General features: G+C 43.0%; 1 protein-coding gene across 1 annotated transcript in view; it reads right to left on the bottom strand.

The window, feature by feature from the left end:
* POLR1A (RNA polymerase I subunit A) overlaps positions 1 to 25,905 on the bottom strand; it is a 92,280-nt gene that overhangs the window by 22,747 nt on the left and 43,628 nt on the right. Inside the window, exons 21-28 of the mRNA XM_044295081.1 lie at positions 25,683 to 25,765; positions 25,314 to 25,479; positions 18,841 to 19,062; positions 17,865 to 18,079; positions 14,839 to 15,006; positions 14,427 to 14,562; positions 7,035 to 7,192; positions 6,289 to 6,418 (exon numbers count right to left, since the gene is read on the bottom strand). Coding sequence (XP_044151016.1) covers positions 6,289 to 6,418; positions 7,035 to 7,192; positions 14,427 to 14,562; positions 14,839 to 15,006; positions 17,865 to 18,079; positions 18,841 to 19,062; positions 25,314 to 25,479; positions 25,683 to 25,765 — 1,278 coding nt within the window. The remainder of the gene's footprint in view (positions 1 to 6,288; positions 6,419 to 7,034; positions 7,193 to 14,426; positions 14,563 to 14,838; positions 15,007 to 17,864; positions 18,080 to 18,840; positions 19,063 to 25,313; positions 25,480 to 25,682; positions 25,766 to 25,905) is intronic.

Genomic DNA, 25,905 nt, shown 5'->3' on the forward strand with positions numbered 1-25,905 from the left:
GTACCTTGCAATCAAAATGTGTAAAAAATGGCCTGCGAAATCCGAAAGGTGCACTTTGGAATATGTGCCCCTTTGCCCACCTTGGCTGCAAAAAAGTGTCACACATGTGGTATCGCCGTACTCAGGAGAAGTTGGGCAATGTGTTTTGGGGGGTCATTTTACATATACCCATGCTGGGTGAGAGAAATATCTTGGCAAAAGACAACTTTTCCCATTTTTTTATACAAAGTTGGCATTTGACCAAGATATTTTTCTCACCCAGCATGGGTATATGTAAAATGACACCCCAAAACACATTCCCCAACTTCTCCTGAGTACAGCGATACCACATGTGTGACACTTTTTTGCAGCCTAGATGCGCAAAGGTGCCCAAATTCCTTTTAGGAGGGCATTTTTAGACATTTGGATCCCAGACTTCTTCTCACACTTTCGGGCCCCTAAAAAGCCAGGGCAGTATAAATACCCCACATGTGACCCCACTTTGGAAAGAAGACACCCCAAGGTATTCAATGAGGGGCCTGGCGAGTTCCTAGAAATTATTTTTTTTTTGCATAAGTTAGCGGATATTGATTTTTTTTGTTTTTTTCTCACAAAGTCTCACTTTCCGCTAACTTAGGACAAAAATTTCAATCTTTCATGGACTCAATATGCCCCTCACGGAATACCTTGGGGTGTCTTCTTTCCGAAATGGGGTCACATGTGGGGTATTTATACTGCCCTGGCTTTTTAGGGGCCCTAAAGCGTGAGAAGAAGTCTGGAATATAAATGTCTAAAAATGTTTACGCATTTGGATTCCGTGAGGGGTATGGCGAGTTCATGTGAGATTTTATTTTTTGACACAAGTTAGTAGAATATGAGACTTTGTAAGAAAAAACAAGCAAAAAATTTCCGCTAACTTGTGCCAAAAAAAATGTCTGAATGGAGCCTTACCAGGGGGGGGGGGGGGGTGATCAATGACAGGGGGGTGATCAATGACAGGGGGGTGATCACCCATATAGACTCCCTGATCACCCCCCTGTCATTGATCACCCCCCCCTGTAAGGCTCCATTCAGACATCCGCATGATTTTTTACGGATCCATGGATACATGGATCGGATCCACAAAACGCATGTGGACGTCTGAATGGAGCCTTACAGGGGGGTTATCAATGACAGGGGGTGATCAGGGTAATCAGGGTGATCACCCCCCTGTCACTGATCACCCCCCCTGTAAGGCTCCATTCAGACATCCGCATGATTTTTTACGGATCCATGGATACATGGATCGGATCCACAAAACGCATGTGGACGTCTGAATGGAGCCTTACAGGGGGGTTATCAATGACAGGGGGTGATCAGGGTAATCAGGGTGATCACCCCCCTGTCACTGATCACCCCCCCTGTAAGGCTCCATTCAGACATCCGCATGATTTTTTACGGATCCATGGATACATGGATCGGATCCACAAAACGCATGCGAACGTCTGAATGGAGCCTTACAGGGGGGTTATCAATGACAGGGGGGTGATCAGGGAGTGTATATGGGTGATCACCCGCCTGTCATTGATCACCCCCTGTAAGGCTCCATTCAGACGTCCGCATGTGTTTTGCGGATCCGATCCATGTATCCATGGATCCGTAAAAATCATGCGGACATCTGAATGGAGCCTTACAGGGGAGTGATCAATGACAGGGGGGTGATCAATGACAGGGGGGTGATCAGGGAATGTATATGGGTGATCACCCGCCTGTCATTGATCACCCCCCTGTAAGGCTCCATTCAGACGTCCGTATGCTTTTTGCGGATCCGATCCATGTATCCGTGGATCCGTAAACAGGGCCTGACAGGGGGGGTGATCAATGACAGGGCGGTGATCAATGACAGGGGGGTGATCAGGGAGTTTATATGGGGTGATCATGGGTGATCAGGGGTTTATAAGGGGTTAATAAGTGACGGGGGGGGGGTGTAGTGTAGTGTGGTGTTTGGTGCGACTGTACTGACCTACCTGAGTCCTCTGGTGGTCGATCCTAACAAAAGGGACCACCAGAGGACCAGGTAGGAGGTATATTAGACGCTGTTATGAAAACAGCGTCTAATATACCTGTTAGGGGTTAAAAAATTCGGATCTCCAGCCTGCCAGCGAGCGATCGCCGCTGGCAGGCTGGAGATCCACTCGCTTACCTTCCGTTCCTGTGAGCGCGCGCGCCTGTGTGCGCGCGTTCACAGGAAATCCCGGCCCTCGCGAGATGACGCGTATATGCGTGACTCTGCGCAGGGCTGCCACCTCCGGACCGCACATCTGCGTTAGGCGGTCCGGAGGTGGTTAATATGTAGCTAGCCGACTTTGTTAAATCAGGCCACGGGTGTTGCAGGATCCTCTCTGTAGTGCAGACCAGCACCCGGGTTGATCTAGTGCCACTGGGCCCTTCTTACCTATTCTTAATGAAGCTCTACAGGTTTGGAAGGTGGCCAAGTCTCAAACTTTGATAGCTCGCTCTGTGGGACAACCCTGCTCTTTCGCATCTCACCTCGGTGGGGCGGCCAGCGCTAGCAAGTGTCCTGGTTGTTCCAAACTTCTTACATTTAAGAATAATGGAGGCCACTGTGCTCTAGGAAAATTTTGGAGCAGCAGAAATTCTTTGTATCCTTCTCCACACAATCCTGTCTCTGAGCTCTACAGGCAGTTCTTTCCTCCTCATGGCTTGTTTTTTGCTCTGATGTGTATTGTATAAACCAATCCACTGTATTTACCACAGGTGACTCTAATCAAGGAAACATCTCAAAGATGATCGAGAGAAATGGGAGGCCCCAGGGCTAAATGTCAAGTGTCTGAATACTTATGTCCATGCATAGTTTTTCCTTTTTAATAAATTTGCAAACTTTCGTAAAAATTCTGTATTCACTTGCAGATCGATGGGGGAAAACTTCATTTTTTATTTCAGCACAAAGCCTCAACATAACAAAATATGGAAAAAAGTGAAAGGGTCTGAGAGCTTTCTGGATACACCGTATATTATCATTCACTTTAAAGTCTGAAATTCATTACAAAGCAGTTTTGTTTTTGAAAATGCAGTGTTTTTTTCAGGCATTTTTTCCTTAAAGGGCATCTGTCAGCAGATTTGTACCTATGAAACCAGCTGACCTGTTGCATCTGTGTGGGTCCCATGTTCATAGGTGCCCGCATTGCTGACAAAAATGATGCTTTAATATATGCAAATGAGCCTCTAGGAGCAACGGGGGCGTTACCATTACACCTAGAGGCTCAGCTCGCTCTGCAACTGCTGCTCCCTCTCCACTTTGATTGACAGGACCAGGCAGGGGTGATATTTTCACTGCCTGGTCCTGATATCTTCAATGCCCTTTAGGGTCCATTCAAATGAGCGTAAGTGTTGTGCGGTCTGCAAATTGCGGATCCGGAAAACACGGCGGTGTGCGTTCCGCATTATGAGAGAAATGCCTATTCCTGTCTGCAGACAAGAATAGGACATGTTCTATCTTTTTTGCGGGGTTGCAGAATGGAACTACAGATGCGGACAGCACATTGCGTGCTGTCCTCATCTTTTGTGGCCCCATTGGAATGAACGAGTCCGTCCCCGTTCCGCAAAAATCGCAAAACGGATGCGGACCCAGAAATACGGTTGCGTGTATGGACCCTTAAGCATCTCCATGGAAGCTGGAAAACACCTGAAAAAAGGCCAGTATAAGCTTCTGCAATAAAAAAATAAAATATTTAAATATAAAAATAAAAAAAACACGGAAAAAGCAAGACAAAAAAGGTAAAAAGGCACAGTATTTTTAATGGCAAAGAAAAAAAAATAGCCATAAAAATATTGTGTGCTAAGCAGTCACTTCATTAACATGTGACGGTCAATAAAGTGCAGCAGGCTGGCGGTATCCGTGCTTGGCACAGGCAGAGTCTGCTCACAGTCACGTCTGCCTTGTATTATGACTGGGCGCTTTCACATCGGAGCCCAGAGATAAGTTTATTGATTTTTGCCTGGATTTATGATTTGAAAGTGTTGATAACTTGTCGAGAGGACAGAGATCAGCGAGGGTTCGGCGTCTGGGTCCTCTAAGACAGTATCAGTCATGGCTGCCTATAGAAAGGAGGCCACACATATGCGGTGGCTCCCAAGTAAAGTGGATGAAGATGGGCAGACCCTCAGCCCGAAACTAACAACATAAGACCCCTTTAAAGAGGATCTGTCAGCATCCCCGACATATCAGTTTTAATGAATACATGTTTTACCTATAAAACTCTGGAGCACTCCCTGTTGCACTGTTCCTCTATTATTCCTCAAGGAAACGTATGAATGAACTGACAAATAGGTGCCCACTGTGAATGGGGTGCGTCTCTACAGAAATGGAGCTGTCAACACACAGACAGGGGATGGTAACACACACAGTTGTCAATATATTAATACATTTCCAGGAGGAATAACAGAGGAATCACAAAACACATTTACTACAGGGAGTACAAATAAAACAGACATGTGCAGGTAGCAGACGTGTCTACATGGACTTTAAAGGGGTTGTCCCATCTCATTGTTTTCACGGCAAGATGGGACTAAGTATGGGCCCCTAGGTGGAAACAGCAAGATGCAACAATCCCTTGAAAGGACTAGAATTTAGGATAGGCCCATCAATATGAGATTGGTGGAGATTAGGGATGAGCGCTCCGTGCAGTATTAGAACAAAGTTTTATGCGAATCGACTTCGGATGTTTCATCCGAAGTCGGTTCGCTCATCCCTAGTGGAGATCCAACTCTGAGTACCCCTACTGATCAGCTGATTGAAGGGCCCCCTTCACTGTCTACCAGGCACAGCTCCATAGTTTAACTAGTGGCCATGTCTGGTATTGCAGCTTAGTCCCATTCTCTTTAACCCCGAAATGACTTGTGCCAAATATGTAGGGTGCAAGTTGGGGGTTTAATTTAAACACAGCGCCTGATTAGAAGCCGACAGGCATCATAGTTGCTGGGCTCCTGCTGTTTTACACAGCAGACACCCAGAGGCATTGTCCATGATTGGTAATAATGGCGATCATGAACATTTAACCCCTCCAAAAGAGTGGTAAATTCCGGATGTTCCCCCCCCCCGGGAGCGCTTCTGAAGGATCCAAGGACTGCCACAGCAATGCCCCTATGGAAGATGCTGAAGACTAGCCGCTATGATAAAGTTTTTCAGGGGTCATGCGACCAAAGCGTGGCTTGAATCACCTACTGACTAAATTTTTATTTTTAATACATAAAACTTTTACTTTTATTATTGATATTTAAAATTTAACACTCTAAATTGATTTAAAAATTCTCAGAGCGAGCAGTGAGTACTGATATATATTCCTGTGTACCTCTGCTCAGAGTACACCACTGTGTAGGATAGCCCCTGATATTTTTCTCAGGGCTTCCCAAATTTCCTAAGCCTTTTCTGCAACTTTATGTTTAGTTGCACATATATCTCTACTATAGGGAAGCAGGAACACCTTAGATTTTAGAATCAGATGGGCATCGTGAGTCTCCATAGTAGAGATATATGTGCAACTAAACATAAAGTTGCAGAAAAGGCTTAGGAAATTTGGGAAGCCCTGAGAAAAATATCAGGGGCTATCCTACACAGTGGTGTACTCTGAGCAGAGGTACACAGGAATATATATCAGTACTCACTGCTCGCTCTGAGAATTTTTAAATCAATTTAGAGTGTTAAATTTTAAATATCAATAATAAAAGTAAAAGTTTTAAGTATTAAAAATAAAAATTTAGTCAGTAGGTGATTCAAGCCACGCTTTGGTCGCATGACCCCTGAAAAACTTTGTTATATATTTAAACAGCGTGGCCACCCACTGTAGGACCTATTAGTCTGTTGCACACATAGCCGCTATGATGTCTCCCATACACAGATCCTCTTCCCCTGTCTCTATGTAGCACACATTTAAAGGCGGCATGAAGGACATTATACAGCAGTATTGAGCAGTGTAGCCGTGAATCCAGCACTGGAGTGAGGTAGAAAACTTACTAGAACAAGAAGCAGCATCTCTGTCCCCCTGTCTAATTCCAGAAGATCATACTCCCTCAGTGCCCTCTCCTCTCCATAGACACCCATGGGCAGCAGCTGAAACCCGATCCCTCAATGTGCTGGTAATCTGTCTCGTTTCTTAAGATGGATTTTAGCAGTGAATTGAGGGTGAATGATCAGTGCAGGAGGTCGGGGACATCTAAGAAGCTGCTAGTATTATAAATGGCACATGGCAGGTGGAGAGAATCCTTTTACAGGAGCTGTGCTTCAGCGAGTACCTATTCAATGTTACCGACCTGCGTTGCTGCCGCTTCCCCGCCTTCATCCTCCACATCTTTTTGAGACGCCTTTCTGCTGGTTACATCCCTGTAAGAGGCAAGTTTTGCACTTCTCCTTTTGATGGCTTCCAACATAATTCGGAAGAACCTGCAGATATTGCAATGGTCAACATGCATTCATCATACCTCAGACACAGGATAACACGACAGGAATAACCATGGTAAGGCTAGGGTCATCATTCTTTAATGCCTCAGTACACTGCACCATATCCCTATGACTTCCCCCATACACAAGTAAAACCAGCAAGGATCTTCTATACAAGTCAATCGAAAGAAGAGCATGGAGAGCAACCACTGGCTCTCCAGATGATGCTGCAAAACTACAACTCCTAGCATGTCTGCAGCTGGCCTGCTAGGAGTTGCTGTTTTGCAACATATGGAAACCCACAGATTGAAAACGATTGCTTAAAATACTTGTTCTACTCCCGGGTTCTGTAGCTAGGGGCATGACACGTAGGTTCTGCTTTTGCAAGATGACTGCTGGGGCCACATGATCTGCTATAGCGAGGGAAAAATGGCCCCCAACTGGTGGCTGAACACAATCCGAAGCCCAAATTGCTCCCTCCTCTCCCGTATGTACTACATGAAAGAGAGAAGCTAAGTGAATATGGTAAATATGCCCCTTGCAAATGGCTCCTGTGTGGCTGTGCCAAGCTCCAGGAAGGTGGAGCTGTCCTCGAAATTTTGAAATCAGGCATACATACCTGGTCTCCATAATGCGTAGCACATCCTCAGGTCTCAAGCACTTCTCCCGCCGATAATATTCATATGGCAAGAAGTGGAATTTTATTTTGTAGACGTGAAATTTCTGGCATTTCTCTTCAATGCGGAAGGTTTCTTCTGCATCCAGCTTGTGCAATACCTAGAACAGGGAAATTACCACTCCGTGAACACCACCACTAGGGGGAAGCAAACTGAAGATGTGCAGTTTCATTGAGTACATTGCTGTAGTATGAAAAAGGTTACAGGCTCAAACATTCATTATTTTCAAACACCCCTAATTCAGTTGATCCTAGTTTCTAAGTTTTCTCATATAGACATATCCCTCCCAGATATATATTTTTTGATCTGTGTGTTCAGGATGCTGCTGCCTTCACTTGCTCTCGTATATCGGCACAGCTTCATCCCTGGACTGATTTCTTCTACATGTTATGAAGGATCTCTTCTCCCTTGTGCAGAAAGTCACTGTTGCTAAGGAGTGTGTGAATCCCACCTATCTGCATATTCTGCCATGGGTGCTCCGCTCTATCTATATTCTGATACAGAACAGATTTTGTGATCGGTCTTCCCTAAAAAAATTAAAATATAAGTGTTCCTTAGGCAGCCCATAGCCACTGCTGCTACGTTCTCCGAGGTGGGCATGAGCATTGTGCTGCTCACCTCCGCTCCGGCAGCTTTCATTTGCTCCCTCATGGCAGGCCTAGCTGTTGGAGCCGACTGGCTGTTCCTGGCTGTAGGCTTCTTCTTGCCGGCAAGGCCTCCTTCCTTTGCCCTTAGGGCATGCTCAATCACCCTCCAGCTCTTAAAAAGGACCAGTGTGCAAGCATTCTAATTCACACCAACCAACGCCTGATCACATTAGACTACTTAAAGGGTAACTGTCATGTTTTCATCAAAAAATCCTATTTAGCATATGTTACTGCTGCAGCAGCATTATGCATAAAGCAATGTTTAGTTTCTTCACATACCACTGTTTTCCTTGAGTTTTCCCCTTAGTAACGGATGTTTGAATCCTACAATATGAGGATCTTCTCAAGATGGCTCCTCTGCCAGTTCTCTCAGGCCAAAACTGCCTTCCCTCACTTCCCATACACACTTGCTGTAGCCAGCAGCTCCCTGCCAGCCAATCAGATTGGATTACTGAGAGACACGCCTCCTCACTCTGAAGACTAATGCAGCCATGCAGTGTGGAGGACCGCCCCTTCATCTTCTGTTTATGATTAGCCGGAGACAGACGAGCCATAGCAACGGTCTTTTAATGGAGCAGTGGAAAGGGACAGATGATTTTAATGAAAGCTGTTATTATAAGGTAATTACAGATCTTTTGACAATCATTGACAGACTAACTCAAGTATACATGCCTAGCTCTAATAAACTGGCAAATAAAATAAAAAATATATGACAGTTATCCTTTAAAGCAACTTCCTATATGGGAGAGTGCCTGATTAATAGGTTGTCTAGCCTGCTAGTTCCCTGGAAAGGTGCCTCTCTGACTGATCTCTGTATCGACACTGAGCTGCCCACCCTGACCTCGGACTGTTCATGAGATTTCACGTACTCTGCCTGCCCTGACCAAGGCTTTATCTGATCCCCAAGCGCCCTGCACTGGTGTCTCTGAAACCCATGGGTCAGCAGTCAACCAAACAGAATACTCCAGAAGGTAGCAGCCTGGTGGTTCCCCTGCAGCGAAGTCCAGGGTGAAAACCAGGGGAACGCCAGGAAAACGCCCTAAATTAACACAGTGGCAGCACACTCTCTGAGTATCAGCAGGGAGGAGAAGATCTAACAGAGAGGAGGGACAGCAGAACTGCGAGCTGTCAGAATCAGCAGCACCAACAGCTAGGTGAAGGAGTTACATAAACTTTGCAACAGCAAAATGGTAGGAAATGTTTTTTTTTAATAAATAACTTAAAAGTTACTTCATTCTGAAATCAGCAAATTGCACAAAAAATAAAAATAAAATAAAATCTGTGCAAAGATGTCTGAAACATTTTTGCCATCAAGAGGCCTCACAGTAGCAGATCCAAATAACTATTAAATATCATGTAGAGAAAGCACTGTGCCCAATCATAGAGCCACACAGACCTCCTTATCTCCACCCAGGACTGATCAGTTTGACTAGGCGGGAAGGCAATTCTGAACACAATATGCACCTCACTAGGTTTCAGATTCAAGTCAGAGACACAACATATCGCTGGAGTCTAAGGAGGTAACAAAACAAGAAGGGATTCCTCTACTGTACTCTAAATTACTAAGAAATGAGGCGTTACCACTAGACCAGGAGGGAATCAAATATGAAGCCCCTTCTTTTTACACTAGACACAAGAGCACCAAAAATTAACCCCCTTTTCTAACCTTGACTGCTGAGGAACGAAAGCATTACCCCTAGGCCACCAGGGAATCAACATCTTAAACATATCTTCTATCTTAGACCACCAAAGAAGGGGGCTTAACACAAGACCAAAAGGAATAAAATATAAACCCCTTCTTCTACCCTTCGACTATTACACTCGTGTTTTTTTGGGTGGATCCGATCTAACAAACGGAAATCCAAAACGCGAGTGTGAAAGTAGCCTAAGGATGGCGGCATTACCCTAGACCACCAGGGAATCAAACATGAATCACTTTTTCTACCCTAGACCATGTAAAGGAAGATTACCCTAGGCCACCAGGGAACCAAAAATTTTGCCCCAACCTTTTACACTAGATGCAAGAGAATCAAATATTAACCCTATCTTCTACTCTAGACTGCAGAGGATGGGGAAATTACACTAGAACACCAGGTAATCAGAAATTAACACCCCCCACCCCCTTCGAATTTATACCCCAAAAGAGCCCAGCCAAATATTTACCCCGTCTTCTACCCTAGACTGCAGAGCCTTATCCTAGACCAGCAAGGAATCCAATATTAACCCCTTTTTCTACCTGAAAGGAAGATTACGCCACTAGAATATTATCAGTCCTGTAGATTAGATCACCAAGGAAGAGGTCATTTTCTTAGGCCATAAACAAAAGTGTGTGATAAAGTTGTGCGCAACTTACAGAAAAGCTATCGGAGATAAGATAATGAGCCTCACTTCTCTATTCATCTCATCGTCTTTTCTGCGGAATGTGAACAGCAATCAATGCTTTTATTAAATATCTCATATTGGATAAGGAAAAATGGGGCAGAGAACGTGAGATGAACAGGATCCCTATTCTCGCTCTACCTGGGCTTGCTGTACTAAGTGGGCTTGTGAATAAGTGGAGTTTAAACCCTTCAGGACCCTGCCATTTTTCACCTTAAGGACCCTGCCATTTTTCACCTTAAGGACCAGGCCATTTTTAGCAAATCTGACATATGTCACTTTATGTGGTAGTATCTTTAAAATGCTTTTACTTATCAGGGCCATTCTGAGACTGATTTCCCGTCACACATTGTACTTCATGACAGTGGTAAATTAGAGTCAAAATATTTAATTTTTATTTATTAAAAAATATACCAAAATTGACCCAAAATTTAGAAAAATTCTCAATTTTCAAAATGTCAATTTCTCTGCTTTTAATGATAACTCCTAAAATAGTTATTACTTTACATTTCCCATTTGTCTACTTCATGTTTTGGATCATTTTGTAAATTACTTTTTTGGGGATGTTAGAAGGCTTAGACGTTTAGAAGCAAATCTTGAAATTTTTCAGAAAAATTTCCAAAACCCACTTTTTAAGGACCAGCTCAGGTCTGAAGTCCCTTTGTGGGGCTTACATAATAGAAACCACCCATAAATGGCCCCATCTGAGAAACTAAACCCCTCAAGGTATTCAAAACTGATTTTACAAACTTTCTTAACCCATTAGGTGTTCCACAAGAATTCAAGGAAAATGGAGATGAAATTTCGAATTTCACTTTTTTGACAGATTTTCCATTTTAATCAATTTCTTTCGCTAACAAAGCAAGGGTTCACAGCCAAACAAAACTCAATATTTATTGCCCCGATTCTGTAGTTTACAGAAACACCCCATATATGATCGTAAACTGCTGTATGGGCACACGGCAAGGCACAGATGGAAAGGAATGCCATATGGTTTATGGAAGGCAGATTTCACTGGGATAATTTTAAGTTGCCATAGCACACCCTGATGCACCCCTAGAGTAGAAACTCCCCCAAAAATTATCCCATTTTGGAAACTACAGGATAAGGTGGCAGTTTTGTTGGTACTATTTTAGGGTACATATGATTTTTGGTTGCTTTATATTACACTTTTTGTGAGGCAAGGTAACCAAAAATAGCTGTTTTGGCACCGTTTTTATTTTCTGTTATTTACAATGTTCATCTGACAGATTAGATCATGTGGTATTTTTATAGAGCAGGTTGTTACGGACGCGACAATACCAAATATGATAACTTTTTTAGTTATTTGTTTCAGTTTCACATAAAAAAAAGCATTTTTAAAAAAGGGCCATCGTTTTTTTATATTTTTTGGGCTATTGTTTTAGGTAGAGTCTCATTTCTTGCGGGATGAGATGATTGTTTAATTGGTACGATTTTGGGGTGCGTATAACTTTTTGATCGCTTGGTATTGCATTTTTTGTGATATAAGGTGACAAAAAAAACAGCTTTTTTTACATAGTTTTTATTTTATCTTTATTACGGTATTCACCTGAGGGGGTAATCGTAATTTAAAATGTATTTTCACAAATGCCAGAAGTCTAGCTAGAAAAATGGGGGAGCTGGAGGCTATGGTACTAGAAGAACACATAGATGTAGTTGGTGTGGCTGAGACATGGTTGGACTCTTCACATGACTGGGCTGTAGATATTGAGGGCTTTACACTATTTAGGAAAGACTGGGTCACTAGAAAAGGTGGTGGCGTGTGCCTGTATGTGAGGAGTGATCTGAAGACAAGGGTGAAAGAGGCAATTGTGGGTGAGGATGGTAAGTATGTGGAAACCTTATGGGTGGAAGTTCAAGGGGATATAAACACTGAAAATATAATACTTGATGTAATCTATAGACCCCCTAACATCACAGAGGAGATAAAAGCCCAACTGTATAACCAAATAGAGCGGGCGGCACAGGCTGGTACAGTGGTCATAATGGGAGATTTTAACTTCCCAGACATTGACTGGGGTCATGGTTCTGCCTCAACCGCAAAGGGGAGAAGATTCCTCACCTTGCTGCAGGACCACTTTATGGGCCAGTTTGTAGAAGCTCCCACTATGGGCGATGCTCTGTTGGATCTGATCATTTCTACTGATGCAGAGCCTGTTGGAAATGTTACTGTTCGAGAAACACTAGGTAATAGTGACCACAATATACAGTAATTATATTCCCCCTAAACTATAAGAAGCAAACTCTGTCCGGCAGAGCAAAGACACTGAATTATAAAAAGGCTCATTTCCCTGGGTTGAGGGCAGCATTTCAGGGCATAGACTGGGGGCAGCTACTGTCACATAATAATACTGAGGATAAATGGGAGAGCTTTAAATCCACATTGAGTAATTGCACTAAAAAATGTATTCCTTTAGGTAACAAGTATAAACGGCTAAAATTAAACCCCCCGCAGCTACTGTAAAAAGGGCAATAAAAGACAAAAAGAGGGCATTTAAAAAATACAAATCTGAGGGGTCAGTTGTAGGGTTTGAAGATTAAAAAGGGCTTAATAAAATCTGTAAAAATGAGGGGGAAAAAACGTATCAATGATGTAACTATGACCTCAATGGGCATGTCTCCCATGTAATATTCTAATTTATAAGCTGGTTTATAGGATTAACTAAACGCTTCCTTCCCGAGCCGCAGCCAGAAGTAACGCACACAGCCGAATCAAACATCTTATCTGCTTACAAGAGAATAAACAGCATTAGAGATAAAGCACCAAGACAAACACAACGATTATTACGCTGCCCTGTTAAAGGGGCAGAGCCAGAAAAACTTTCCTTATATCCCAGGCATCGAGGGGGGTCACAAATTAAATCTACAACAGATCTGCCCATCCTGGCTTATGCTCCCCTCTTCAGAGTTTACATAAAGATTAATCTACAAAAAAAAAAGGTTGCGTAGCTTGGTAAATACTTGGTATATCTTACAGCCTCTTTACAGTCCAGAGCTGAATTCACAATCCTGCAAGCTTCAGAGCTTAACTCTCCCAGCATACTGTGCTGGAAGAACGTCCGCAAAAGAGCTTGCAAAGCATGTACGCAACGCCTAAGGCATGGAATTCACAATTTTGCAAGCTTCAGAGCTTAAATCTCCCTGCATTTAACGCTGTAGCAATTTCCGCAACAGAGCTTGAAAAGCATTTACGCCACGCCTAAGAATGGAATTCACAATTCTCCAAGCTTCAGAGCTTAAATCTCCCAGCATTCCGTGCTTGAGGAATGTCCGCAACCGAGCTTGCTCTGGTGTTCTGCAAAGCATTTGTGCCATGCCTAAGCTGCTGTCACTGCAGCTGCTACGGTACTATTTATCCAGCTGCAGTTATGACATACCCACCATGACCATTCCAACCAATCGCTGTCCACAGCGGTGTATTGTGCACCGATCAAGTGGTTATCGGCCCGTCCTCACTGCAGCAAGTTAAACATGGGCCACTGCTGCGTTGGTGAACTTCATCTGGTGCAGAGACGTTCTTCTGTTGTTTAATGGCATTCCCTTTAGTCTATTTTTTACTAAAAAAATCTGAGCAGAATTGTGAATGCAGCTCTTGTGGTATAATACTGGTTGTGATTTCAATTAATAAAGTTAAGGTCCTTTACATAGGCTGATGCACAGGCAATTATCAGGAACAAACTCTTCGTTCCCGATGATTGCCTGATCATTGATTCGAGGGAGGGTTTCCACTACATGCAGTAATCCTCCCCTCTGTATGGGGGAAGGACAATCGTTACTACGATTGTTCATCCCCATTCAGATTCGTTGTCTGCCGCTTTGCACAGGACAATCTGCTGCCAGCAAACAATTTTATGTGCCACAAAAGATGACCACCTGATGAAGGACATTTACTCATTCGTTGGGCGATTTGCGACAATCATCACCCGATTGCATGATGGCAATTATTATTGTGGTGGTGGTGAATTCCTTCCCGACTCCAAATTAAAATAACCCCCTGGATCAATCATCCATATAAAGCAATTAAGCATGCCTTCCATAAAAAAGTGCAAACACAGATACATAAACACAGGATATGGTACTTATGACCTTCCAACACTGCACGTAGCAGAGACGAGTTAGTTTGGAAGCTCTTTGAGATTACATAGCTAGTCCATTGTGACTTATGCAGACGATCCAGCTCTGCTACATCCGTATATTGTAACGCAACAGCATCCAGCTATCTGATGGTGGAACCGCGATGTAAGCACCAACATACCGACACAACCCCGCCGTCAGCGTTCTGCTTACCTCACCCAGACACACACGGGTCAGTTGCTTCTTCAGTTTTTGTACTCTTCTCGTAGCTTTCTTAGTGGGCAGGACGGGCACGCTCATCATGGGAGTTTTAATATTGGAGCTTGCAATCAACAAAATTTCTCTGAGTCTGAAACACAAAAAAATAAATAAAGATACAACCTTAAAGTGACATCTATTAGGACGTACGGACGTAACGGTAAGGTGTCTTCTGCTCATCATCCCCCTATCTATGACCCAAAGTGGGAGCAGCACAAGGATCTTCGCATGGCTATTTGTAATACCGCATTTTACCTGTAGTGGCCGCTGCAGGGAAAGTGAGCAGCTGAGCTGCGTGGGGATCCCGCTAGGGAACGGGAAAGAAACTAAAGGGCGAGCTGATTCCCGGAAGCTTAAAGACACTTACCTGGGGATACCTAGAGTGACGTTCATCTCTCCTCTGCCTGCAAAGTGGAAGGTGTTCAGTGTCATCTGGGTGGAGGGTTCTCCGATGCTTTGAGCTGCGAGAAGGCCCACCGCATCCCCGGGGTCACACAGGGCTCTCTGCCATTTCAGCTGCAGCAAAGTCCTTAAACTGTAATAGTAAAGTAGTCATTTCAGGGACCTGTACTACAAAATGCAGAGCAAGGACTGGGCTTTCCTGCGAGATGTCCTGCATGCCAGGGTGCCATGTCACCTTATAGTCCCCCGCTGGTGCACAGTGTATCCAGAAAGGAGCCTCTATACAGCATGTCAAAGCCAAGATGTTGTATGGAAGACTATGCATAAATGGTTACCCTCCATAGGGGGTACGTGTCTGATTGGTCCTAGTGGTCAGACCTCCATGATCAGACATGTCCAATGCCGCACCGCGAGACTGCTGGACACTCAGTATAGTGCTCTCCAGCAGGATCCATCAGTCCCACAGAGATGAATGGAGAGACGGCGTGATCTGTGCCCCTGCTTCAAATGGGGCGGGAGATCATGACCAGCAAGGACCAGAGCAGTCAGACCCCCAACAACTAAAGGATCAGGCATGCAGTCTACTCCTTATGTCCCCTACCTCAGAGCCAGGAGCCCACATACAGTTTGGCCGTCAATCTAATAGTATGGCCAGCTTTAAGGTGGATTTAGACTGCCCGATCAGGAACGACTGATCCTGCAAATGGTTCTGACAATCTGCCCATGTAAAATGTGCCGCCAAATACTCGTTCATCAGGTGATCCTGTCGTTCATGCAGGCACCACCAATCATGGCTTGTGGGCAACAGATCGCGCGGTCTAAACAGCGATCTGCTGCCCAGAAACAAGGATTCTGTATGGGGACGAGGGATCGGTATAGCAGCGGTGTCCTTCACGGAGCGAGCAGCCGACTGTCAGGAAGGAAAGGCCGTAAGGCTGTGTGGTGTAAACCCGCCTGTAGTTTCACAGTTGCAGTAAAGCAGATCTACGGTGGATCTCTCGCCCCCTTTAGTGAATCCAGTATATCGCTCATCCAGCACTGAAGGGTTAGGCTACTTTCACACTAGCGTTTTTGCTGGATCCGGCAGGGTTCGGCAAAAAACGCTTCCATTACTTATAATACAACAATCTGCATCCGTTATGAACGGATCCGGTTTTATTATCTTTAACATAGCCAAGACGGATCCGTCATGAACTCCATGGAAATTTAATGGGGGACAGATCCGTTTTCTATTGTGTCTGAGAAAACGGATCCGTCTCCGTTGACTTACATTGCGTTTCAGAACGGATCCGTCTTGCTCCGCATCCTATCGCGGACTGAAAAACGCTGCTTGCAGCGCTATTCTGTCCGTGATGGGAGCGCAACCAAATAGCCGGAATGCATTCTGGTGCGCTCCGTTTTGTTCAGTTTTGTCTCTATTGACAATGAATGGGGACAAAACGGAAGCGTTCCCCCCCCCCCCCCACCGCTATTGAGATCCGTGAGGAAAGCGCAAGTGTGAAAGTAGCCTTAAAAGGCATTTCCATCTTTATTGTGAATACATCTGAAACGCTCAACTGTCACACGGTCTTATTCATGACGGATGATGGCAGCGGTATGCCCTGGAAGGCGTTTCAGATGTATACCTTTTAACCCTTCAGTGCTAGGTGAGCCCAGGCCCCTGGGTCATTTTCATACCAATTCACTCCCCCTCCTCCGCGTCTGCCCGCCCATGGTCTCTTCTCTATATTTCCTCCTACTGTCCGTAATCCCGCGCATGCGCTGTTGACCGCGATATCGGCGCGTGCGCATTGTATGACCACAGTCTGGCCGGGGCATCACAGTTTACTGTGCGCATGCGCCGACCCCGGCCTAACTTACGTTCTTGCTGTGATCACGGCAAGAACGTAAGTTAGGCCGGGGTCGGCGCATGCGCACAGTAAACTGTGATGCCCCGGCCAGACTGTGGTCATACAATGCGCACGCGCCGATATCGCGGTCAACAGCGCATGCGCGGGATTACGGACAGTAGGAGGAAATATAGAGAAGAGACCATGGGCGGGCAGACGCGGAGGAGGGGGAGTGAATTGGTATGAAAATGACCCAGGGGCCTGGGCACCGGCCGTTGTAAGGCCGCCCCTGGGCACCTTCACAGCCTCGTTTCCATACGGAATAAAAGTGTTTTTTGGACGAATTATGCTAGCAGGGAACTAATGGTGAGAACAGTTTTAATAGGGGGGATGCCGTGGACATAAGTGTGTTAATAGGTTAATAGGGTCAATCGGCGTGAAAGACTCCCTTTAAGTGGTTAAGATAGAACAAAAGGTGGTATTCCCAGAATGAACACTTATCACCTATCCACAGGGTACACAGGTAAGGGTCTTTTTCACTGGGGGTCCCACCGACCACGAGGACAAGGAGTTTTCCATTATTTTTATGCTGATGTCCTATCCTCAGGAGACAGACCCCCGTGGATCTCTTAGGATAGGACATCAATATCCTGCTAAAACAGCGATAAATATATTCTGGGAAAACCCCTTAAAGAGGACCCATCCCCTCTCCTGAAACGTCTGCTTTAGTAACTACATGCCTCCTCCCCATGTAACAACAACAACAACTCTGGAACATCTATTCCTTTGACTCTCCGATGTAGCATTCCTTTATTATTCCTGCTAGAAGATATGACTGAATTGCTAGCAGTTTGCAGTGAAGTTCCAGATGGTTGTTACGACCTGGGGACGTGATCCAATCAGTGCTGCCAGTGTCAGACTCTGTAGAGACACACACGCAACTGGGAAACACCCATCCGGACCTCCATTTCAAACTGCTGGACAATCATTCATAACTTCTAGCATGAATAATAGAGGAACGACTCAACAAAGAGTCATATGAATTGTTATGACATAGGAGATGCGGGTAGTCTGAGGTAGTCTTTTTGCATAAAATTCCGAAACCCGCTAACCTGGACTAGTGCTACCACCACACACTAAGGTAGACTTTGCTGTCAGTTACCTGTCAGATGGCACCTTTGACTTGCCGTAGCTGGAGTCGCCCCGCGTTTCCCGCTGCTCCATGTACTGATCGACTTTGTTTTGAAAACTTTCAGACACGGATCCAAAATAAAGATCTGGACGGAGGACTGAGAGGCAAGGGTCAGGCAGGCGAGGGGACCGTTTTATGTACTTCCTCTGCAGCTTTGGGTCCAGGGCACGCCAACTATCAATCAGCTGGAAGAAGAAAAATATTAAAGGTTTCTACGCAAGTCTTCCACCGTAAATGTACATCAGATGTCAGGTTTTTAAACATGTCTCCCGCTCAGAAGCCGAGCAGGCACAATGGGCACAGCAGACTAGGGCAGGCTAAGTCGGTGATAAGCAATAAATGCCGATCACAGGCATTTAACCTCCCAGATGCCGTGGTCAACGGCAACCAAGGCATCTCAGAGGGCTTTCCCTGGAAGCGCTGTGATCTCAGGGCCCGAACGGCTCCGCCGCGCCGACATTAGGGAAGCCATTCAGTTGCTGTGGCAGCCTCAACCCCTCTGAAGTATCAGAGGCCTGCCATAGCCATTTTCTTATGGAACCCTGCCTGTGGTTCCATAGGAACGTAGCGATTCTCCCATAGACTGCAATGGCAATTCACTGCAGTCTATGGGAGAAGCAATAAGATGATCAAATGGTCAAGTCAGCCTGGGGGAACTTAATAAAAATGTTAAAAAGTTTTAGAAAAATATTAATAAAATATAAAAACGTAATAATCTTCCTTTCCACATACATATATATAATAATAATAATAAAAGACCACAGGTATCGCCATGTACCAAAATGCCCAAACTTCCCCTCAAACAGAGCTCTGCTGTAATAACAGACACAACCATAGGGCAGCTGTGGCGCTGTTTTCCAAAGAAAGCAGTCATAATGACAACCCGTTCAGACAGTCTTGGTCTATAGGTTACACGTCGCACATAGGTCACAGTAACTGCGCTCACCTGAGTGACGGCCTCTTCCCGTCCATATTCACTCAGTCCCTCAGGTATGTGCTCTTTAAAAGCCGCCAGCTTCTTTTGGGAGTACAAGAGGAATGCCCCAAGCCTTTGTGAAGAACCAGCAAGTTTGTCTCTCCACTTCCGGATAGCCTGGCAGTAGCGGTTAGCCTGCTCGGAATCCATTTTACACAAGACTTCATCCAAGCGTTTCAACTGTCTGATCACCTAATAAAAGAGGATTCCAACAGAGGATAAAGGAAAGCTTAAAGGGCATCTCCAACACTGGACATTATTTTATATATAGATGTATTATGTACACTATGTATACTCCAGAGCTGCACTCAATCTTCTGCTGGTGCAGTCACTGTGTACATACATTACCTGTACTGATACTGATGTTACATCCTGGACTATACTCCAGAGCTGCACTCACTATTCTGCTGGTGCATTCACTGTGTACATACATTACTTATCCTGTACTGATCCTGAGTTACATCCTGTATTATACTCCAGAGCTGCAATCACTATTCTGCTGGTGCAGTCACTGTGTACATACATTACATTACTTCTCCTGTACTGATCCTGAGTTACATCCTGTATTATACCCCAGAGCTGCACTCACTATTCTGCACATTACATTACTTCTCCTGTACTGATCCTGAGTTACATCCTGTATTTACAAGCAACTCAATCAAATTGAAGGCAACGCCCCTTAAAGCAAACAGCATTTAAATCCTCACTCGCTCCTGATACAACACAAACCACTGAGGAAGGGACCAAAAGTGTCCCGAAACGCGTCTGGTCTAAGGAAGCAGTGAGGACGAAAGGATATCCACCACTTGGAATTATTTAACTTCCGCAAAGAACATATTCTTCTCAGCGAGAATCTTTTCAAATACCCCGCAGCAAAGGAGATTGGCCAATCAGGAACCACATCACCGTGTGACGTTGACCCGCATCATCATCACGTGCAGCATCACATGGTAAGGCGAGAGATCACGTGGGACGCCACGCAGGTCCTTGCATAAAGGAGTACACCGTAACGGAAGAAGAGGGGTAAAGTACAACCTTCTAATTACTAAGTATTCCATTAAACGGGACGAATATATCAATAGACTGCACCGGGAAACTATATAATATATAAAAGACTACTTCTATATATATTCTATATATATTACCAGCAAGGTACCGTTTCTACCATTAAAGGGCGGATGTTCCAATATTGGTGAATCCAACGAGTAGAAGAACAAGTAATGCAGATTCCCTAACAGTAAATATCTGACATTGTTCATAATATCACTCACACCATTATATTATATTTTATAATCAGTACTGATTATCCAATTTTTTATTATATTTTTTATCGTGCACTATATATTTGAGTGACCCAGCACCAATTTTTGCACTATTTTCTCATCTTATTTCCTTTTTTTCACGCTTTTTTACTATTTTCACGATTACTTTTGCATCAAAAACATATTGGATTACCTTGTACTTACAAGGTCACTGTACATGGACTGAAGAATACAAATACTCCAGAAAAACATCCCAACTATATGACTCTATATTCCAGGACTCATTGAATAGACTTTTTCAATATTCTGAACACCTGATACAATTTTATTTTTTATTTTTATTTTTATTTATTTTTTCTTCTACCTATTTCTCTCATTTTTTATATCTTTTAACATATGTCCAGATAATTTTTATACATATATACAATTAAAAATTAAAAATATAATTAAATAAGCCAATCTAGTACCTAACTGTAACTAATAAATACTATTTATCCAACCAAATGTGAGTGTGCCATCACAATTCTGTTTTCTAATACAATACATTCTCGCGGTTTTTAGGTGTACCGGTGATTGAGCACCTCCATCCATATTGACCAATCGGTGAGCCTCAGTAACACTTCTAATCACATCCTGTATTATACCCCAGAGCTGCACTCACTATTCTGCACATTACATTACTTATCCTGTACTGATCCCGAGTTACATTCTGGTTTATACTCCAGAGCTGCACTCACTATTCTGATTGTTATTGGAAACAGTCAGCAGGCTACTTAGCAGTCACATCCCTGAGAGCTTAGCTGAGCTTCCATAATACAGTGGAAGAGGCATGTTCACATATGGCTTTCTGTAATATTTGTTAATTCCCATTTTTCCTGCAGCCTGAAATGTAACAAATAAATGCTAATCTTTACAAATCATCCATGTTGGATATTCATACAAACCAGGAAAAAAATAAAAATAAAAAAAATAGATAAAATAAGATCAAAAGTAACAAGCCTGCCTGCTGATGCTTTCCAGGTATCTACCGCTCTTTTCTTCATTTTAAAATGAGCCCCTGACCAATAATGTGGCTAATTGCTCCTAAAATTCTGAATTTTAAAAGAGTTTTTGGCTCATTATTATTAACGAATAATAGGCAGACAGCGAATGGTCTCCTGGTTGTTTTAGGAGCATAAAGATCACTAAATGATGAATCCAAAGGTTATGGTGTTCAAAGGATTCATGCATGGGCCCCAAAAAGCCAATAGCAAACATCATAAATTCCATGTGTAAAGATTATTTTACGACCCTGTGGTATCAGCTCACTGCCATATGTCATCAGGTAAACGTTATATCCCCCCTATCACTCAAAAGGTCAATAGCAACCGATAAAAAATAGCAAGGTAATCTTACTCCGCTGCCCTTATCATAGGCTTCCTCTCATCACAGGTTTGATATTCCAAATGGGTTTGCAAGTTCAAAACGTACACGTGTCTTACATGTGAATTTATAAATTACAAAATATACATCCCAGGAACAGACAGAAGTAATCTGAAGTAACTACCATAAACTATACAGCGTATATAATACTGCCCCCTATGTATAAGAATTTAGCTACTATAATACTGCTCTCTCGGGGGAGAAAAGTGCATCTTAGGCCTGATGCACATGCATTTTTGCGGATCGGATGCGGAACTAATTACTTCAATCCGTTGCTCTGTTCCGTGGCCCCGCAAAAAAAAAGCCATGCCTTATTCTTGTCTGTTTTGTTTCTATAATGGGCAGCCCGTTCCATTCTGCAAAATGCAGAATGCACACAGCCAGCATCTGCAAAACACAGCACAGACGTGTGCATAAAGCCTTCTAAAAGGAAAAATATGGTAAGTACTATAATACTGCCTCCTATGTACAAGAATATAACTACTATAATACTGCTCCCATGTACAAGAATATAACTACTATAATACTGCTCCTATGTACAAGAATATAACTACTACAATACTGCTCCTATGTAGAAGAATATACCTACTATAATACTGCTCCTATGTACAAGAATATAACTACTACAATACTGCTCCTATGTAGAAGAATATAACTACTATAATACTGCTCCTATGTACAAGAATATAACTGCTATAATACTGCTCCTATGTACAAGAATATAACTACTATAATACTGCCTCCTATATACAAGAATATAACTACTATAATACTGCTCCTATGTACAAGAATATAACTGCTATAATACTGCTCCTATGTACAAGAATATAACTACTATAATACTGCTCCTATGTACAAGAATATAACTACTATAATACTGCTCCTATGTACAAGAATATAACTACTATAATACTGCTCCTATGTACAAGAATATAACTACTATAATACTGCTCCTATGTACAAGAATATAACTACTATAATACTGCTCCTATGTACAAGAATATAACTACTATAATACTGCTCCTATGTACAAGACTATAACTACTATAATACTGCCCCTATGTACAAGAATATAACTACTATAATACTGCTCCTATGTACAAGAATATAACTACTATAATACTGCTCCTATGTACAAGAATATAACTACTATAATACTGCCTCCTATATACAAGAATATAACTACTATAATACTGCCTCCTATATACAAGAATATAACTACTATAATACTGCTCCTATGTACAAGAATATAACATGGTGTGCTTTCTGCACCTTTTGTGGCCCCATTGAAATGAATAGGTCCGCATCCCTTTTTGCAAAATTGCAGAATGGATGCAGACACAAATATACGGTCATCTGAATTAGCCCTCACTGTCAAAGCTTCTAATGGAAGATATGGCTGCTGGAAGTGAAAAGAAGGAACAGAGTGCGATATTACAGAGGTGGACGGAAAAGTAAGGAAAAGAAGAAACAGCAGGTGGCGCTATACAGATACATTTTCTTGAATAACTCAGTGGCTGTACTAACTTTTTAATTACATTATTAGAAGTATTAAAATCAAGGTGCTGCTTTGAAAAATATAAAATATTTTGGAAATAGACCTAAAGGGGTTCTCTGGGAATTAAGAAAATGAAAATACTTAAATAGTACTTCATTATAAATACATTACCAAATACCTTTCATTAGTTAAAATGGCTCGTTTTGTCCGTGGAGCAATCAATAGGAGTAGGGCTGAAACATCCGAAGTCGAGTCGCATAAAACGTAGTTTCTGTACTGTATGGAGCGAGCGCTCTGTACAGTATTAGAATGTATTGGCTCCGATGAGCCGAAGTTATTACTTCGCGAAGTCTCGCGATACTGCGCATAATTTCAGAAATTGATTTATATTGTAAAAAAAAAATTGGAACCGGGAAATGTTTTTTTACAGTACAAATTAATTTATGAGGTTATTACCCGAAATATCGCAAGACTTGACAAAGCAATAACTTCGAATCATCGGAGCCAATACATTATAATACTGTAAGGAGCTCCTGCTCTGTACAGTATTAGAACAACGTTTTATGCGAATCGACTTCAGATGTTTCATCCAAAGTCGATTCGCTCATCCCTAATTAGGAGAAATAAAATGGCCGCCATCCCGTTAGTACACACAAAACCTGTCCCGATTACACAGGAGGACAAGTTAAAGAGCTGCGCCATCTTCCTCTCTTACTTGTCAGGGATTATTATGATCTTGAATACATTTTAATATGATCTTCAGATGAAGATCTGTAGGAATGGAGTTCATGAGGAGACATGAAGTACAGAGAAGGTGGGGATGTGGATAATGAGCAGCAGCTCTTGTACGCAGTCTCCATGACCTCCGTCTGTCCTGTCCGTCCTCTCTGTACTTCATGTCTCCTCATGAACTGCATTCCCTCAGATTCAGCTGAAGATCTTATCATCTGTATTCAGGATCATAATTCCCGACAAGCAGAGCAGAGAAAAGGATGAGGCAGCTCTTTACCTCAGTGTTCTGAAGTAACGTGTCCCCCTGTGTGATTAGGACGTGTTGTGTGTGTACTAATAAGACGGCGGCCATTTTATTTCTCATAATGATTGCTCCCTAGACAAAATTAACCATTATAGCTAATGAAATGTATTTGGGAATATATTTATACTAAAGTAATATTTAAGTATTTTCATTTTCTTAATTCCCTGAGAACCCAGAAATAAGGAAGCCAAACTCTCCCGCTACCGTTTCCCTTTCTTTGACGATTGGTAAATGTGGCCATTCCCATATGTGTCATCCTTTAGGCCTCTACTCCACACCTTTCTAGGGCCCTAGTGCACCCTATAGTTTAATCGGGCCCTTGTCATAGGTTCTCACAGTCTATGACTTGCTAAGTTTTTCCTCTTTTGCATCATTGTATTGGACTGTATGCCTTAGGATTGGGGCGCCTCGAGTAATTTGGTGTACCAGTGGCTTATGCTTTGTGGGTTCTGTCTTTTTCTTCTCCTTTCTTTTTCCTTCTTTGTCTAGCTTCCAGGATGTATCCAATGGGTGCCTCACGGTACAGGACACAGGACACCCTCTGATTGTATTTTTTGCCATTTTGCGCACTCCGCATTCTTAAGATTACATTCCTTGCCTATTCATTTTTATTAGTAATGTGTGAAATGCTGTATTACTTCATATATTCTGCTCATCCAAAACTTTATGCGCCTTGGTTTCTTGTTCAAAAATCTATAAACTTGATTATTCATAAAAAAAAAAAAATATAATAATGATGATTTAGAACTGCAAAATTTCCAGCTGGACTTAGACCCCGCTAGGAGGAGCCGAGGAGTCAAATGTATACTGATTATACATAGAACTCTATAGTAAAACAGTCTACTGGAACTTCCTTAGCTCCCCCTAGTGGTAGCTGTAAATAGTCAAAATGTTAGCATATAAAACTGTCACAACTCTTTGACCTTTGACAGTCACTTTACGCTGGAATTTAACTCATGTGTTACATACCCCGTGGCTAATAATTCACAGCTTACCCTCCTGTGGGTCACTCAATACAACAAACAACCATAGATTGTAGAGACAGGATGAGGATCAGAACTGTTAACTATTAACATGGGATTAGGTTATTGACTGTGCCGTTAACTCACCTTCCTCAGAACAAAATAAAAGAATAAAGCCTTAAAAATATTCACAGGATTCAAAAGTCACATGGTACTTGCGCAGGAGTCCTGGGTGCAGCGCTAGTAATCTCACAGGGACATACCTCGTAGTTCTCAGCAATAAACGGAAACTGATTCGGCTGCAGAAACTGCGTCTTGGGCACGTCCAGTCCGTCTTCGCCGTACAGGAACTGCACCACGCTGCCGTCGCTATCACGCACTGTGAGGTCATACTGAACCACCAGCCCCTCGAGATGCTTGATGATGCACCTAGAAGAGGGAGGAAGAGTCGGCTACTCAAAAGGGAGCTTTTCATAAAAATAAAAAAAAATGTAAATTAAATAAGAAAAAGTTATAAAACTAGTAAATCTGCAGGCTGCACAGAAGAGTCTCATAAGAAGACCATCATATCCAGAGTGAAGATCTATGACCACCTGATTATCTCAACCATTGTGTGACGGCAACCCACTGACCTCTGGAGATAACCGGAACGACTTGTCTTCACAGCAGTGTCCACCAGACCTTCTCTCCCGGCCATACAGTGATAGTAGAACTCCTACAGTAGGGCAAAAGGATACACAGGTTCAGGAAGCAGGAACATTTTTGGTTGGTAATTTTTATTTTTATTTTTTTATCAAAGATGGCTACAGCTTCTTCTGGAACCAAGTTAGACCTCAATCAACTGCCCGCTCTCCG

The sequence above is a fragment of the Bufo gargarizans genome, chromosome 1 (assembly GCF_014858855.1).
Source record: "Bufo gargarizans isolate SCDJY-AF-19 chromosome 1, ASM1485885v1, whole genome shotgun sequence".
Classification (NCBI taxonomy): domain Eukaryota; kingdom Metazoa; phylum Chordata; class Amphibia; order Anura; family Bufonidae; genus Bufo; species Bufo gargarizans.